Here is an 18597-nt window from a genome sequence, read left to right on the forward strand (position 1 = left end):
CTCACACTAGAGCATCCAGGGGGAACTGTGGATATCTGCTCACGGCCAAGACAGGTGACTCTCAGCAGAGGATGGCTCCAAAGAAGATTGCTAAGAGCTCATTTCAGGGGCAGTGGGGAATAGGCCACAGGTGAGTGCTAACACCTTGGGAAATGTGGGGACTGCCACATCAGTGGAGGACAACAAAGCTGGCTTCTTGAGACTGGGAGGAGGCTCATACCCCATAAGGGGGACCTTGGGGAAAAAGGAGCCTTCCTGCAGCCACTGTGACTGACACTGAGGAATCACTTCTCATTCTAGATCACTGGGCCTTTGGACTGCAGGGCTTTGTTCATTGCTTATTTGTGGTGATGGGCTTTCTTTCCTTTTAATCAAACTTTGTGCTTGCAAAGGGGAGTTTGTACCACCTTATAGGGTCTCTGTCCATACTTTTGTTTCAAGCTAAACTGATCAAGTGCAGGATATGTTGGCTCCAAGGTTATGCCAGGATACAGTTTTCTCCAGGTGAAATAATCCCTTTATAACCCCCATAATAGATCCACAAACAGGCAGGATTAGTGTGTGGGTCACCTTAAAAATCTGGTAAACCCCTCTTGTTCCCAAGTGTCTGTGTTTGGGGGAACTTAGTAAAGGGAGGAGCTTCCTGGGAACTTTTTGTGTTTAGTCTCAATCTGCCAATGATTTACTTACTCCTGTGTTGTTGAATTGGAAGATTGGGTGGCAATTTATCAGAAAGTGTAGCAGGAAGAACTTGTCGTTTCTAAGACCTCAAATACTGGTTAACTGCATTTGCAGCTAGAAGGTAGGCTCTGATTCACTGTTTTGTATTTTCTAAAAGGGTTATATGTAATTTGAAAGATAGACCCGCCAAGACTTGAGATCTGTGTTCTCCTTGGTTAGAGCTAACATTTATGGTGAGAAAAGCACTGCAGGTAACAGTTCAGAGCCTGGACTTCGGTGGCAGGTGGATGCAAGTTACGGTCACGGCTCTGCTACTTGCTAATTGTGTGATCTTGGCAATTTATTTAACTCTTTAGCCTTCAATTTACTTCCTTTGTTAATTTTTTTCTTAGTTTTATTAGTTTTTCAATTATGTTTTCTGAACCTAGAGATACTTTTGCCTCTTTTAATATTCATAGTAGAAATTCCTTTCTCTTGTTTTATTGCATTGGTTACAATTATCAGATTGTAACCAATGATGTCAGTGACAATGACAATGGACATTCATATCATATTCCTGATCTTAATGGGATGTTTCAAATGTTTCATATTCAGTATGATAATCGCTATATGTTCTGGTAGACATTGTTTAAAATCAGCTTAAGAAAGTTTCCTTGTACTTTAAAAAAATTGTGAATGGATCTTAAAGTTAGTCACATTCTTGGCATCCCTTGAGCCAAAATGATTATATGGCTTTTCTTCTTTAGTCTGTTAAGATAATGCATTTTATCAATAGCTTTCCCTATTAACTAATTATTTTTAATGTCAAATCATTTTAAAATCAAGATAAATCCTGATTGGTTATGATGCATTTTTCTTTCTCACACATTTCTTGTCTTTTTCTTTTTCTTTTAAATTGTTGTGATGATTTTCACTATGCTGCCCAAGCTAGTCTTGAACTCTTGGACTCAGGGGATCCTCCTGCCTCAGCCTCCCTAGTAGTTGGGACTACAGGCATGTGCCACCATGCCTGGCTGCATTTTTCTTTTTAATATTGCTGGACTTGATTTCATCATATTTTATTTAGGATATTTAAAATTTAAGTTTTTAAATGATATTCATGTATCATTTTCTTGTGTGCTATCTGTATCAGGTTTTGCAGCTGTGATTTTTAATTAGTTGTGTTGATTTAAAGGAGCAGGCTGGCACAGAGAAGAGGACATGCGGAAGGAGCTCCAGCTCTCCCTGTCAGTCACCTTGCTGCTTGTCTGTGGCTTCCTCTACCAGTTCACCCTGAAGTCCAGCTGCCTCTTCTGCTTGCCTTCTTTCAAGTCCCACCAGGGGCTGGAAGCCCTCCTGAGCCACAGACGTGGCATTGTGTTTCTAGAGACCTCAGAGAGAATGGAGCCGCCCCACTTGGTCTCCTGTTCTGTAGAGTCTGCTGCCAAGATTTATCCTGAGTGGGCTGTGGTGTTCTTTATGAAGGGTCTTACCGATTCCACACCGATGCCTTCAAACTCCACATACCCAGCTTTTTCCTTCCTCTCAGCAATAGACAACGTTTTCCTCTTCCCTTTGGATATGAAAAGGCTGTTTGAAGACACACCATTGTTTTCATGGTACAATCAAGTAAGTGTTTAGGGAAACTTAAACTGTCAACGAATTGTATATATGGGTAAACTGAGGGTAAGGACTCAGGTCGGAGATGAGACTAGAACCCACATTTGGGTTGACTCTCATTTGGCCTTCTTTTTACTATGTTGAGAACTGATTCAAATAAACAGGGGAGACTTATGTTAGGTGCATCTTTATTCTGGTGTCTTTTGCTTCTAGCCTTGTTTCTTTTAGGATCTTGGTTACTCTGGAGACTATTCTTAACTGAATGAGTTTTTATATCTTTTCTAGGTGTATAGGACACTTATTTTTCACTACAGTTTTAAATCCACTTATGTTAAACTTTTTTATTTGCACTTAAAGTGGAAACCAGGCAATATTTAACATGAAAATGATGTAAATAGAAAATTCATGAAGGATCGGTGAAATGCTGAGATATGAGATTGGGTTGTATTAAGATATGATTGAGAAACTCCTGGAGCTCAGAGGAATTTTGTAATCCCCAAGTTTGTAGCAAACCATAATAAGGGAATAATATGCCAATCTAATATTTCTCTTATAGAGGAGCTGAAATCAGGTTGCTTAAAGAAATTTTAGTACAACCACTCAATGATTCCATTATGTAGGCTTTAACTATGATTTTTTAAAACTGACATCCTATGAAGACTATAACACAATATGGAATTAAAACCTTCTTATGTCATAATGTAATTATATATAATGTAATTATAATAGTTATAACGATTTAAGTTATGCAAAAACCCACACACATCTATTGAAAAAGAAAAGACCTGAAAGAACTATACAACACACAATAATAGTACGTGTTTTAGTATAATTGGATTAGGAGTGCATTTAGTGATGACAATGTGTTGATCTTACAAATGAAATTATTTTAGAAAACAAAAAGTAATTTAAAAATTGACATAAAAATAATACTATTCACATTGGGTGTGCTGGCATGCACCTGTAGTCTCAGCTACTCCAGAGGCCAAGGCAGGAGGATCGCTGGAGCCCAGGAGTTCAAAGGCCAGCCTGGGCAACATAGCGAGACTCTGTCTCAAACAAACACACAGGCAAAAATGATACTATTTGCTTGCCACATAAAGTTCTGTCTAAATTCTAATCATAGGCTGTAGCAAATATTAGCAAACTTTTTTTTCTGCATAGGGCCAGATAGTAAATATTTTCGGCCTTGTGGGCTAAGGTGGTAAAATTGAGGATATTATGAAGGTACTTGTGGTAGTTTCCTCCGTCTGCTATAACAAATTACCACCAACCTGGTGGCATAAAACGACAGAAATTCATTCTCTCACAGTTCTGGAGGCCAGAAGTCCCAGATTATTTTCACTGGGCCAATATCAAACTGCTGGCAGGGCTACATTTCCTCCTGAGTTCCTAGGGAAGGATGATCCCTTGCCTCTGACAAGCTTCTGTGGCTGCTGGCATTCCTTGGCCAATAGCCCCTCACTCCAGTCTCTGTCTCCATTTTCAAATCTCTTTTCCTCTGTTTGTGTAAAATCTCCCTCTGTCTCTCCCTTTAAATGACACCTGTGATTGCATTTAGGGCCCATCCGGGATACTCTCCCCATCTTAAGTTTCCTAATGACATCTGCAAAGATACTTTTCCCATATGAGGTAACATTAACAGGTTCCAGGAATTAGGACCTGAGGTCTTTGGGTAGCCATTATTTAGCCTACTCCCTGCCCCACCTCATTTGCCTGGGAAGTGGGTGGACTGTCCTGGGTGGAGGGCATGCTTGTACCTAGTTGCTGTCAGCTGGAGACATTTTTTGGACTAAGTGACAGACATGATGGGGAGGGATCTGGTGGGCCAGAAAGGTAGGGGCTGGGGCTGGGAATGGCTCCTGGGGTCAGTTTATTCTTGGCCCCAGTGACTTCTAGATCCCAAAGTGAGTATCTCTCCTTCTGAAGATCCTTGAAGTCCTCAAACTGGGACCCATCAGGAGGAGGTGGGGCAGTTCATGGATTGAGTTTCCACTGTGTTGGCAGCTGCCAACAGCAGAGCTCCCAACAAGCAGGTGGCACTGCCCTGCACAGTGGCAGGGCGGGCAGAGGGGTAGGGAGGCAGTTTCTGGGAGTGGAGGGGACACCCCAGCTTGGTCTTTGTGGCTTTCAGTGCTAACTTGTTAGAGGGTGCTCTGGGACTCTACAAGTTTCCTGATGCCTGGGCTAGACTAACACTACCTGATACAGTTTAAATATATGTCCTCACCGAATCTCATGTGGAATTGTAATTCTACTGTTGGAGGTGGGGCCTGGTAGGAGGTAATTGGGTCATGGGGGTGGATCACTCACGACTTGGTGCTGTCCTCAGGATAGTGAGTGGGTTCTTGTGAGATCTGGTTGTTTAAAAGTGTGTGGTACCTACCCCCCCACCCCCACTCTCTCTCTTGCTCCTGCTCTCGCCATGTGATGCGCCTACTCCTGCTTCACCTTCAGCTGTGAGTAAAAGCTCCCTGAGGCCTCCCCAGAAGCCAAGCAAATGCTGTTGCTTTGCTTCCTGTACAGCCTGCAGAACCGTGAGCCAATCAAACCTCTTTTCTTTATAAATTACCCAGTCTCAGGTATTTCCTTATAGGAATGCAACAACGGCCTAACACACTGTCTAAATTGTATTTTGCTCCTTGAAAAAAATCTGTAATTAAATGATTTTGGGAGAAGCTGCATACCACATCCTTTTCTTACAGATGAATCACACACATGAGGATATTAAAGCCTCTTTATCGTTCTGAACTAAAGAAATTTAACTGGATTCAACCCATCTCTTCCTAAACTTATTTGAGCATGGAACCCTCTTTCAGTGTGACACATAAATAATCTCTTGGCACTGATGTTCCATGGAACACAATTTAGATTGCTCTGAGCTGCAACTTAATTTTACTACATTGGATTTTAGGAGGAAGATGGACTCTGAGCTAGAGAGCTCCTAAGTGTTTGCTCTGTCTGAGCCTGCAGGATACTACAGTAGGCTGTAATCTACAGGGATCACACCACAATACCCTAGGGGTACTGAGCTGTGGCATGTGCTTCCCCAGTTAGGCCACCACAGGATAGCTGGGAACCACCTGTTAGGAAAGACCCAAGGTGCCATCACTTCCTTGTGACCACTGGGTTTTCTGCACTGATCTGGGCTATTGTAGCCCTTGATGATGCCCAGGAATGAGAACTATGGGCATAGGGTGGGGATAGGCAACTGTTCTCTGAGCAGCTAGAACCTTAAACCTCTTTCCGCTGGTCATCCTTATTGGAGTGCTTATGTTGTTTTTTGTTTTGTTGTTGTTGTTTTTTTTTTTTTGAGACAGTCTTGCTCTGTCACACAGGCTGCAGTGCAGTGGCGCGATCTCGGCTCACTATAACCTCCACTTCCCGGGTTTGGGTGATTCTCCTGCCTCAGCCTCCCAAGTAGCCGGGACTACAAGCATGCGCCACCATGCCCAGCTAATTTTTGTATTTTTAGTAGAGATGTGGTTTCACCACGTTGGCCAGGATGGTCTCGATCTCTTGACCTCGTGATCTGCCCACCTCAGTCTCCCAAAGTGCTGGGATTACAGGTGTAAGCCACCGTGCCCCGCCCCGGTCATAATTTTTAATTTAAAAAATAGGAGTGATCATAGTACCTATTTTTGAGGACTTGTGTAGATTAAAAAGAGCTTAGAACAATTATTGATAAATGTTAGCTGTTATTATTAGGTTTTTAGTAATTGTATACAATGTCACAATTTTTTTTTTTTTGAGATGGAATCTCTCTCGCCAGTGGTGCAATCTCAGCTCACTGCATCCTCTGCCTCCCAGGTTCAAGTGATTCTCCTGCCTCAGCCTCTGGAGTAGCTGGGATTACACCATGCCTGGCTATATATATATATTTTTTTTTTTTGTATTTTTAGTAGAGATAGGGTTTCACTATGTTGGCCAGGCTGGTCTCCAACTCCCGACCTCGTGATCTGCTCTCCTCGGCCTCCCAAAGTGCTGGGACTACAGGCATGAGCCACTCGTACCCAGCCTTTTTTTTTTTTTTTTTTGAGATGGAGTTTTACTCTTGTTGCCCAGCTGGAGTGCAATGGCACAATCTTGGCTCACTGCAACCTCCACCTCCCAGGTTCAAATGATTCTCCTGTCTCAGCCTCCCTAGTAGCTGGGATTACAGGCGCCTGTCACCACGCCTGGCTAATTTTTGTATTTTTAGTGGAGACGGGGCTTCACCACATTGGCCAGGCTGGTCTCGAGCTCCTGACTTCAGGTGATCCACCCACTTCAGCCTCCCAAAGTGCTGGGATTACAGGTGTGAGCCACCACGCCTAGCACAATGTGACAATTTTTAACAACTTGTGAAGATTTCGTCAAAGTTTTAGTTGACCTGCTTTCATTTGACTTGATAGCAGAATTTTAAAGACTGTTTATTTTGTCAAAAGCCAGGGGTGGTTGTTTAACCTTTTATTCAATGTATTTAAAATTAAAAAACAAACAAAACATTTTGCTTTCTATTTCTCCTCAAAATCTTAGCATTCCATTTGAGAACATTGACATTTATGCTGATTTATTTTTATTCTTTTTAAAGTCATTTTCTGTTTTACCCACATTTTAGCCTTTGCAGTCATCTGTGACTCCTCTCTCTCCCACCCACATCCAGCCCATCAGCAAATCCTGACCAGCTTCATCTTCATTATGTGCCCTTCCCTCACCCCCACTATTAGCACCATCATCTCTTGTCTGGATTATGTCAACCAACTCCTAATTTGCCTTTGCTTCTGCCCTTGCCATCTACCAACCCTACCCCAGATTGATTTCTACACAGCAGCCAGAGTGACCCTTTGAAGAGTAATTGAGATCACTTCCCTCCTTTCTTCTAAACTTTCCAAATAACTTCAGTCTTGGCCCCAGCCTACATGATCTGGCCTCGCTCCCCACCCCTCTCCAATTCTGATCTCATTGCCTACCCCACTCCTTTCTCAGCTCTGCTTTAGCCCACTGCCTCCTCCTTGTTCCCAGACATGGCACGTGTGCTTTTGCCTCAGGACCCTTGTATTCACTGGGATACAGACCTGAGCTTCAGTGACTTTTATGTCCTGCATTTGTGGAACTATATGAACCAGGAAGGGAGGTCTGTGGTTAGAGGGAGCAACACACTGGTGAACAATCTCTACTGCAAGAGAAGAGAGTTCTAGGAGTTCCCTCCTCCTGGAACTCTCTTTTCTCAGCTATGGGCATGGTTCACCCACCCACTTCATTCCAGTTTCTGGGGGAACTAATGTAATACAGCGCTCCACCCTGGCCCCTTCACAGTCCCTTCACCCAGCTTTTTTTCTTCATAGTTGTTGTCAACATCTGACACAGAATGTTTATTTATTATCTGTCTCCTCCCAGTAGGGATTTCTGTTTGTTTGTTCACTGCTGTATCCGTAGCAGTTTTAATAGAATTCAGCACATAGTAAATAAGCCCTCAATAAATTAATTCCTTTAATAATAAAGGAATTAATACATGAGCAAAGGTATGCATTTTAAGATTGTTTTTACCAATTTTTCAAATAGCAGACATACTGATTTTTTTCATTGTCAGTTGTTAGCATTTTAAGGGCTTTATTTGGTTCTTCCTCTACAGTTTCATATTTGTAGTTTATGTACACCCACATTGAAGAATGACTCATACAGTGCATTGTGAAATCTTTTCTGGATTTCTTCTTTATCTTTCCAATGCTTTAATGTTTTTAAAAAAACCACTTCATGAAATCTTTAAAAGCTGCTAAAACCTTCCCATTGATACTGATTGCTGCAAACTTTTTACTTAAATGAAAAACTTTAGAGTGAGGTAAGTTTGGTAAATTTGCAAAATTGGGCTTGTGGCAAACAGGATTTTGGGAAGCTGGCTTCTTTAACCCCTCCCCAGCCTCTCTGGGCCTGGCCTCCTGCTGTGATGCCCCTCCCTCTTCCCCTGGCTACTTGGGGCTGATTTGCACCTGCTCCTGCAGATCAACGCCAGCGCAGAGAGAAACTGGCTCCACGTCAGCTCGGATGCATCCCGCCTGGCCATCATCTGGAAATACGGTGGCATCTACATGGACACCGATGTCGTCTCCATCAGGCCCATCCCTGAGGAGAACTTTTTGGCTGCGCAGGCTTCTCGGTACTCTAGTAATGGAGTATTTGGGTTCCTCCCCCACCACCCTTTTTTGTGGGAATGCATGGAAAACTTTGTTGAACACTATAATTCAGACATTTGGGGCAACCAAGGCCCTGAGTTGATGACAAGGATGTTGAGGGTATGGTGTAAACTTGAAGACTTCCAGGAGGTGAGCGACCTCAGGTGTCTGAACATATCCTTCTTACACCCCCAAAGATTTTACCCCATCTCCTATCCAGAGTGGAGGCGCTACTATGAAGTGTGGGAAACAGACCCAAGCTTCAATGACTCTTATGCCCTGCATTTGTGGAACCACATGAACCAAGAGGGGCGGGCTGTGATTAGAGGAAGCAATACACTGGTGGAAAATCTCTATCGCAAGCACTGTCCTAGGACTTACAGGGACCTGATTCAAGGCCCAGAGGGGTCAGTGACTGGGGAGCTGGGTCCAGGTAACAAATAGAGCTAACACTTGTTTGCTGCTGCTGCAGTGTGGAAATGGACATTTCCTGGAGTGCCACATTTTCACTTGATCTCCACTGTCTCTTGGGGGGGTGGGCAGAGGGTTACCTCTCAAATGTCAGTTAGGATTAGCTTTCTCTGTCTATAATAGAACAATCCCAAATGATACTGGCTATAAAACACACACCCATGGTCCACGTGACTGCTTGACCTCCAACCCACCATGTTTGCATTTCAGGCAGTAGGATGAAGAAAAGAGGAAAGGTGCACTTGCTTTATTTTGTAAAGACTTCTTGCAAGTACTGTATAACACTTTCTCTTACATTGCACTGACTGACATGTAGCTGCAAGAGAGGCTGGCAAGTTTAAGGAGGAAGAAAAAATGGGTACTGGGATAGGCAGCTAACAGTTTTGCTACATGTTCTATTTAATACAGTAAGATTAATTCCAGGACCTATTAGAGCATTGACTGAGGTAAAACAGGACTTGATTTCTAGTCCTGATTTTGACATTCATTAATGCATTCAGTCAATAAATATTAACTGAGACTGGTCTATGTGCCAAGCATTGATTTAGATGCTGCAGATACAGCTGGATCAAGCAGATGAGGTCCTCAGCACTTATATCCTAATCCCTGGCCTCATGATCCTGTGACAGTCTCCTCCACTCCCCAGGGTGTCTGCTGTTCTCTACCCTACCTCTTTCCAATATACACATTAACCCTGTCATAATTGGCCCATAGAAGCAACTTACAAACTCAGACTATCTAAAACTGCTGCCCTTTTTAGATTCACATAAAAATTTACCTCCTGCATTTCAAAATGTCATGTTCAAAGCACCATAAATATATACAATTTTTATTTGTCAATTACAAATAAATAAATATATAATTTATGATTTCTTTTCAGGAGGTATGAGAATTAATATTTCTTCAGCAAACACTTATCAGCCAAGATTTTCTAGAACTTTCCTTTTGATAGTTTGCTTTATGGAAAAAGGTTTATATTTGCCCTCAAATATAAAATTATGATACCCTTTCAAACTATATCCATCTATCCCTCTTTTATTCTAATATTTCCCCCTTTAGGAATCACTGCTGGCCAGGCACAGTGGTTCACACCTGTAATCCTGGCACTTTGGGAGGCTGAGGCAGGTGGATTGCTTGAGCCCAGGAGTTCAAGACCAGCCTGGGCAAGATGGTGAGACCCTGTCTCTACAAAAAATACAAGAATTAGCCGGGTGTGGTGATGCGTGCCTGTAGTCCAAGCTAGCTGGGAGACTGAGTTGGGAGGATCACCTGAACGTGGGAGGTTGAGGGTACAGTGAGCCAAGATCGTGCCACTGCACTCAGTCTGGGTGACAAAGCCAGATTAAAAAAAAAAAAAAACAAAACACTGCTTTGACAATCTTATTAAAAAATATTTACAAGTCATGTCTCGTGCCCCAGCTTTATTTATTCACAGCTACTTGCTTTGGACTTGTAGATGTCTGATACCATCGTCAGGCTCTGAGGCCTGCTGCCATACTCCATGGCTGTCTTTTGGGTTGTGTCCTAGGAACCACTACTGGTTTTCAGCTCTCCTGACTGTCTCCACAGGTGAGGATTTCTAGGGCTAGCTGTCTTAGAGACAAGCAGGGACACATACATTGTTTCTCACTTCTACATCTGGAGAATGCATGACAAATGGTTCTTCAACTATTCCTGACCAACAGGGTTTTAAGGGGTTTGATTACAAATATTTTCGATATTTCAAAAATATGTGAATTGCCCATGCACATTGGCTCATGCCTATAATACCAGCACTTTGGGAGGCCACGGTGGGAGAACTGCTTGAGCCTAGGAGTTTGAGATCAGACTGGGCAACACAGCAAGACCCTGTCCCTACAAAAAACAAATAGCCAGGCAAGGTGGCTCACCTGTAGTGCTAGCTACTTGGGAGGCTAAGGAAGGAGGATCACTTGAGCCCATGGGTTCTAGGTTATGGTGAACTATGATCATACCACTGCACTCCAGCCTGGGCAAGACAGTGAGACCCTATCTCAAATAAATAAATAAGTAAATAAATGTACACACACACACACACACACACGCACACACATACACAAATTCATTTTGACATTAATGATAATTTGATGTTTATAGGGAGCTTTACCTGGCAGTAAATTACGTTTTTGATTAATAAAAAATGTAGCAAATAAAATAATAATGTATTACTTAATGAATCCAGTTTGCTTAGTGAAAAAGAACATTTCAAAACATGGTGGTGGTGATGATGGCAAGAGTAGTAAGTGGTAAGAAATGTGAGGTTCCTGGGACCCCAGATAACCCTGGATTCCTTCTGGCCTTTTGTGAATCTATGCCATGAATTTATATCAGGCTACATTTTGCAAATAGGCTCATGCTGGTGTTTTTCCCTGTATTAATTTTTTTTCAAATCCTACTCATTCTTAGAATTTCAAAGGGGGAGGGTTGTGTGGGGCAAAAAGTGAAAGTGCGTGTTGTGTACTACTGTCATGTTTGTAGGTACCTCTCACTCTTTCTCTGCATATATATTCATGCTTATTGGTAAGAAGTCTCTTCCAAGTACCCTGCACTGCCACCTTGTCTGCCCTTGCTTTTTCCCCAGGACTCCCACCCACAATTCAACAGGGCTGTCTCTTTCCTTCTCTAGGGTAAGGGCCAGCATCAGTGCTGATTGGTTGGTATCTGTGCCAGACTCGTTAAATATTTTGAATACCATTCCTGAGTTTCTCACATAAATAGTTAAAAAAAATACAAATGGAATCATAAGCTACATGTTATGGCCAGCCGTGGTGGCCTATGCCTATAATCCCAGCACTTTGGGAGGCTGAGTGGGGCAGATCACTTGAGGTCAGGAGTTCGAGACCACCAGCCTGGCCAACATGATGAAACTCCGTCTCTACTAAAAATACAAAAATTAGCCAGGCGTGAAGGCGGGTACCCATAATCCCAGCTACTTGGGAGGCTGAGGCAGGAGAATTGCTTCAACCTGGGAGGTGGAGGTTGCAGTGAGCTGAGACTGTACCACTGCACTCCAGCCTGGACAACAAGAGCCAAATTCTGTCTTTAAAAAAAAAAAAGATACATGTTATTTGTATGTTGTTTCTCACTTTAAAAATGTGTATGTCGTGGGTACCTTTTTTCATCAGCACACCAAGATATAATATACTTTTTTCTTTATAATGGTTGCATAGTGTTTCATTGTAGGATACATGATACATAATCTACTCAATCATTATTCAATTGGTGCATATTTAGGTTATTCTAATTTTAATAGCACATATAATACTATAGCAAAAAATCCTGATTACTGCATTTTTGAGGACTTTAAATTTTGATAATTATTTTTCAAGAAGGCTGTTTGAAACTGCCCATTTTCCCCCTTTTCACCAATTTAAAACATGTATTTAATTTTGGCCAGTATAGTAGTTTAAAACATGTAATTTTTATGTTCATTTTGGTAAGGTTGTTTACTTGTTTAACTGGCAATTGTTTTTATTCTATGAATCATCTCATCTTTTGTCCACTCTTCTTTTGAGTTGTTCTATTTCTTGTTGATTTGTAAGCACTCTTTACAAATTAATGCCACTAATACGTATCATTACATTGCATTTTTTTAGTTCTTTGTTTTTTAACCTCATTTAGGATGTTTTCACCATATATGTTTCAAGATTTTTACGTAATCCAACCTGTCCTTTTTTTGTTTTTTTTTTTTTTGGTTTCATGCCATGCTTCCCTACCCTTCTGTCACCCTGCTCCCCTTCAAGAAATAAAGGCAGAGCTCTCTCACCCAAGGAAATTGTCAGGACCCTGAATCTCAGATGTATCTTCTAAACTAAGTTACAAGGTTAATGCACTCTCCTTGATGGTATTGGGGCAGGGATTCTTAATTTAGGGGGCTGTGAAGAGATTTTGGGGGTCTGGGAACTTACTCTTTATTTTTACTAGCTGTTAATCAAAATGTATCATTTCTTTCAATTATGAGTGTAGGCCACAAACCACAGTAGTATTAGTAGAACCTGTGACTTTGTCATTAAATATTAGTTTTTTCCTATCACGTTAAAGTTATTACGGATATCTTGAAATAATTGTTTACACTCTTACTACTTTTAGGTCAGATGCTAGATCTTGCCATTTAATGCATTAATAAACAAAAATTCTATTATTTTACACATTTTCTTAGCTATATTTTGTAGCTATATTTTCAATATTGATGTCCTCTGTAATTCTATGTTTTGCTTGGTACATTTAAAACCATTCTTAGGCCGGGCGTGGTGGCTCACACCTGTAATCTCAGCACTTTGGGAGGCTGAGGCGGGCGGATCACAAGGTCAAGAGATTGATACCATCCTAACCAACATGGTGGAACTCCGTTTCTACTAAAAATACAAAAATTAGCTGGGCGTGGTGGCAGGCGCCTGTAGTCCCAGCTACTTGGGAGACTGAGGCAGGAGAATCGCTTGAACCCGGGAGGCGGAGGTTGCAGTGAGCCGAGATCATGCCACTGCACTCCAGCCTGGAGACAGAGAGAGACTCTGTCTCAAAAAATAAATAAATAAATAAAAAATAAAAATAAAAACCATTCTGAGGAAAGGGTATGGGCTTCTTCAAACTACCAAAGAGGAATCCCTCCTCCAAAAAGCAAAAGCTCAGGCAGGAGGCAGCTGGGGCAGCTCCTTCTAGATCCACCTGCCCATCACTGCCAGCCAGTGAGGGGCCATATCACAACCACGCCTTAGGCCAGGCTTATCCAGCTCTGCGTTTTCATTTTTGCAGAAGGGACGTTTTCCTGAGAAAGGAGGTCTTTTCGGTAAGTGCTCAGACTTCCTTCAAAGTGATCTTTTCAGGGATTGAGCTGGAATGTACGATATGCCTAAGAAAGAGTTTCCTCTCAGATTCTGCCAGTTCTGGACATGTGAGTGCAGGCCTTTCTTTTGTTGCTAGATTCTTAGATTTTTCGGGAACCAGCAAACTAGATTTTATGTAAAATCCCCCTCTGACTGTATGCCTGCCTATCTATACATCAACACAGAAAACCCAACAATACACGTTTGACTTAAAATCACCTCAGGGCTCATTAGTGGCCGGCATCCCAGCGCGGGGAGACCTGTCCCATACACCTCAGATACATTTCCCTTCAGGAGAGTGGGATCCAGAGCAGGTTTCTAAGGTGTGATGCCAGCATTTGGCAGCAGAGGGCACTCCTATTACAGGCTGCCTAGGCTGTGTCCTATTTCCTGAGGTGTAGGAGGGACACTGTCTGTGAAAGGGGCTGAGCTGGGTCAGAGGGCGGGTGCCTAGTACTGGGCTGAAGAGGGAGTGACGGGCCATTGGGGTATTCAAAATCCATCCTCCTGTCCTCCCACCCAGCAGTTATGGGCCAGCTGCTCGGGGTGACAGGAATGTCTCCTGGACTAGCCAGCTAGGGCCAGTCTCCCTTGGTCTATGCACCTGTCCCCACGGCTGATGCCAGAGCTTGTGTGTGCTGCAGTAGAGGTGGGCAGCAGAAATGACGGCTTTCCAGTGCCAAGTGATCTAGTCCTCTAGAGGCTGTTGGTATCCTTGGGACTAATCAAATAACTTAGCACATGATAGGCACTCAGTAACTCTTCCCTGTCTTGAGTGTTGAACTAAGGCCCAGTAAGGGAAGATTGTGAGGGTTCCATGCACGAGGTCTTAGTCAGCTCAAGATTCAGGATTTGGTTTTTGGCTAAGGTAGATCTGGGTGCATGTCAAGTCTACTTTCTTACACCAGCCCTGCAAAGGAGGGCACTCTATTTACACAAGGGGAAATTGAGGCTGGTGGAAATAACATGCACAAAGGTATCTTCAGAACTACTTTCTGCAAATTTCAGGGATACAGTGGGAAGAGAGTTGAAAAGCAAATGTCCTAGGCGATTTCACAGTGTCAAGTCAGGAGGGCACACCACTGACTTGTAGGCCCAGGGCAGAGCCTACATATAATTTAGCTAATTTGGTTCTAACAACTCTTCTAGGTAGAGTTTACTTTTCTCATTTTACGGAGGAGAAAAATGAAGGTCAGAGAGGCTACGTGACTTTCCCAGGGTTATGTAGCTTGGGAATGTGGAATGTAGATGTGTCTTTGACTCCCAAGGCCTGGACTTTTCTCTTTGCTTTTGTGGGTGGCAGAAAATCCTGGGGTGAAAAAAGTGCCCTGACTAGGAGAAGACGGCAGGAACAAGATTCCCCATCCGAATAGATGGTGCACAGATATCCCAACTTAGTCCTGGTCCCTGCTCCATCCTCTATTTTTTTTTAATGTTTAAAAAATTGTGATAAACTATACATAATGTAAAATTTGCCATTGTAACCATTTTCAAATGTACAATTCAGTGGCATTAAGTACATTCACATTATTGTGCAACCATCACTACCATTTATCTCTGGAACTTTTTCATCATTCCCAAACTGAGATTCTGTACTCATGAATCAATAACTACTCATGCCCCCTCCTCCAGCCACTGGTAACCACTATTCTACTTTCTGTCTCTGTGAATCGACTATTCTAGGTACAAGTGGAATCATACAATATTTCTAGGTATAAGTGGAATAATACAATATTTGTCCTTTTGTGTCCAGCTTATTTCATTTAGCATAATGTTTTTGCCTTGATCTGAATGTTTGTGTCCCTGCAAAATGGGGTTGAAATCCTGACCCCCAAGGTGATGCTATCAGGAGGTGGGGCCTTCAGGGGGTGGTTAGGTCATGAAAGTAGAGTCCTTATAATTGGGATTAGTGCCCTTATGAAAGAAACCCCAGAGAGTTAGCTAGCCCCCTTCTACTAAGTGAGGGTGCAGTGAGAAGATGACAGCCTATCAACCAGGAAACAGGCCCTCACCAGGCACCGAATCTGCCAATGTCTCGATTTTGGACTTCCCAGCCTCCAGAACTGTGAGAAACAAACTTCTATTGTTTATATGCTACCCACTCAACGGTATTTTGTTATAGCAGCCTGAATAGACTAAGACAGTTTTCAAGGTTCATTCATGTGTCAGAATTTCCTTCCCTTTTAAAGTTAATATTACATTGTATGGATATACCACATTTTGTTTATCCATTAATCTGTCGACAGACATTTGAATTGTTTCCACTTTTTGGCTATTGTGAATAATGCTATTATGAACATGAGTATACAAATATCTGTTTGAACCCCTGCTTTCAGTTCTTTGGGGTATATACCCAGAAATGGAATTGTTGGATCTTTTGGCAATTTGTGTTTAATTTGTTGAGGAACTACCATTCTGTATCCACAGTAATGGTACCATTTTATATTCCCACCAGCAATGCACAGGAGTTCCAGTTTCCCTGCAAGTCTTTGACAACGCTTGTTCCCATACACATTTGCTTTGGCTGCCTCAAAATGTAGAGCTTGGCAGATTGAGATTCTGGTGGGAAGAAAGCCTTTGAAATGGAAAAAAGAGAAAGAGAGTTGTGGGGTGGAGAGAGAGAGAGTGTGTGTGAAAAGGAGCTTTTTTTCCTACTCTTCCCTGACCCTCATGGGGGCTGCAGCAACTCCTAGAACCTTCGAGCAGCAAGACAGAGGTCCCCTCCACCAAGCGCAGAGCTCTCCTTACACCTGGCCTCCTATTCCCAGCAACTTTAAGGAGATATTTTTAAGTGGCCATGGTTTTATCAAATGCCTATTAAGTTTTTGCCACAAAAGGATTTTATTTAAAATAAAAATAGGGGTAGGTATTTGACTGATGTTCCTTGTGAGTGCTGTAGAGAAGAGGAATGAATACTGACATGTTCTATCTTCCCAGATGCAGAATTGTAAACAAACAAACATAATTGATTTTCACATGTAAAAGAAAACCGGCTTAGAACATACTAGCGTTTTCTTTGCCATAAAGGAGTTCACCTTCAGTGACTCAGCCAGAACTACTGGAGTTGCCAGACCTAGGGACAGGAGACATTTCGAGTGCTTAGCCAGGCTGGCCAGGACTGACCATCTCTGCAAGGAGTCCACAAGAAGCCTCAGGGCAGCCTTTCCCTGCTCCTATCAATTTGAGTTGAGCAACAAACATTTTGACCAAATATCAGCTCCATGGCACAACTCACAGTTACGGTGCCCACAAAACAGAGTCTCAGCAAAGCAACTACTGGCTATGGGAAGAGATCAGGGACGAACATCAGGAGAAAAAATAAGTTTTTCAGTCCTGGGTTTCCAAGTTGGCATGCCCAGGGCAAACCAGCAGGTTGGGAGGATAGGTGGTGGCGGGTGGGGGCTGCGGAGGGAAGGTGGCTGCCGTCTGTCTGATCGGACCTGGGGCACACCCAAAGAACTCTCCTAGCTTGGGATCCGGTCAGGAAGAAACCAGGACAGTCCCTTTAGGAGGGTGGGCAGGGCTATCTGCCCGGGGGGCTGCGGCCGCCCCTACACAGCAGGCCATCGATTGTACCAGAGACAGGGTGTGGGGAAACTGGGGCAAATCCAGCCTCTCAGCAAGGCCAGGAAGCCATTCGCTTGGATCCTGGATTTTACTAACGGATTAAACGTGGCATTCCCTCCTTCCCCCATCCGTTACAGACCTAAAAATAGCTCGTTCCAGAGGGGCCGGGAGAGGCTCCACCTCTTCTTTAGGTGGGGCGGGGCCGGCTGTAGTAGGAGCTGGAGGCACCAGAGACCCCAAGCCACGAGCTGACCGGTGCACCGAGGAGCTCTCTGTCCGCGGCCCCGCAGGTTGGCGCCACTGGAGTGGGCCGGGCAGGCTCTGCCTCCGCCGCAGAGAGCGCCCGGGCTGCGGGGGGCTGGGGAAGCATCCCGGGAACGGCGGGCGGTGAGCATTCCGGGAACCATCTCTGGGCTGTCTGGGGCGGTGGAGCAAGTCTGGAGGCGGGACGTGGGGCGAGTAGGGGAGCCGCCACCTCGAGACGTCTTCCCGCCGCCCCCAGCTCCAGGAGACCCCACGGTGAGCGGGCCGCGCGGGAAAACTATGCCAGGAATTCGTCCCGGGAGCGGGGCGGGTGGGTAGCTTGGCTGCAGTCCGAGGGATCAGCGATTCGGGAGGTTAAACATTAGCGGGGGCGAACTCCCTGCCGGAGTGCAGCGGGGGCGCGGGAGGAGCCGGCTGCGTGCGTCCGCGCTGCCCAGGGCGCGCCCTTCTGGCCCGGCGCCTCCCTGCACCCCGGCCCCCTCGGCCTGCTCCGAACCGCGGCGCCCCGGGAGGGAAGGACCCGCGCGCGGGGGCGAATGACGGGATGCCCCAAGACTCGGCTTCACTGGGAAGACGGCCTTGGGTTTTTACTTTTTGAAAAAAGAAAAGTGATTTGGGAGGGCTTGATGATCTGAGTGCCGTAGGTAAAGGAGGATTCTTTTAGTAACGAGGTGATTTAAAAACAATCGCATTGGCATCTTTCGTTCCCCTTCTTCCTTTCCTGGGCTGGACCTCAGCAGGAGGCAGGCGTGGTTATTTTCATCCTGAGGTGGCTGCGCATAAAGTCCACCGAAGACCTGCTCAGTGCAGGACAGGGATCAGGAGGCAGGGCAGAGGAGGGGGTCCGAGGCTGCCTGGGCAGGGCCTAGTTCACGGAGCACTTCCTAGGGGCCCGGGGCCTAGGCTGCCCCTGCCTGGTCTCCTGGAATTCGATTTCTAACAGGACTTTGGAGAGAGGCCTGGGAAGTATGGGGTGTTCTGACTTGGCTTCTCACACCCTCATCTGCAGATAGGGTGGGTGA

At 44.2% G+C, this 18597-nt stretch overlaps 2 protein-coding genes across 2 annotated transcripts in view; both read left to right on the forward strand.

The window, feature by feature from the left end:
- Positions 1-753: 753 nt before the first annotated feature.
- On the forward strand, positions 754-9427 carry A4GNT (alpha-1,4-N-acetylglucosaminyltransferase). The gene is made up of 3 exons (XM_032144051.2): positions 754-932; positions 1856-2289; positions 8262-9427. The coding sequence occupies exons 2-3, from the start codon at positions 1882-1884 to the stop codon at positions 8874-8876; spliced, it is 1023 nt and encodes a 340-aa protein (XP_031999942.1). The 5' UTR covers positions 754-932; positions 1856-1881; the 3' UTR covers positions 8877-9427.
- An 8122-nt stretch (positions 9428-17549) lies between these two features.
- DZIP1L (DAZ interacting zinc finger protein 1 like) overlaps positions 17550-18597 on the forward strand; it is a 55326-nt gene continuing 54278 nt past the window's right edge. The window contains exon 1 of the mRNA XM_032143882.2: positions 17550-17830. The gene's annotated coding sequence lies outside the window, so the exon portion shown is untranslated. The remainder of the gene's footprint in view (positions 17831-18597) is intronic.

The sequence above is a fragment of the Hylobates moloch genome, unplaced genomic scaffold (genome assembly GCF_009828535.3).
Source record: "Hylobates moloch isolate HMO894 unplaced genomic scaffold, HMol_V3 SCAFFOLD_22, whole genome shotgun sequence".
Lineage (NCBI taxonomy): Eukaryota > Metazoa > Chordata > Mammalia > Primates > Hylobatidae > Hylobates > Hylobates moloch.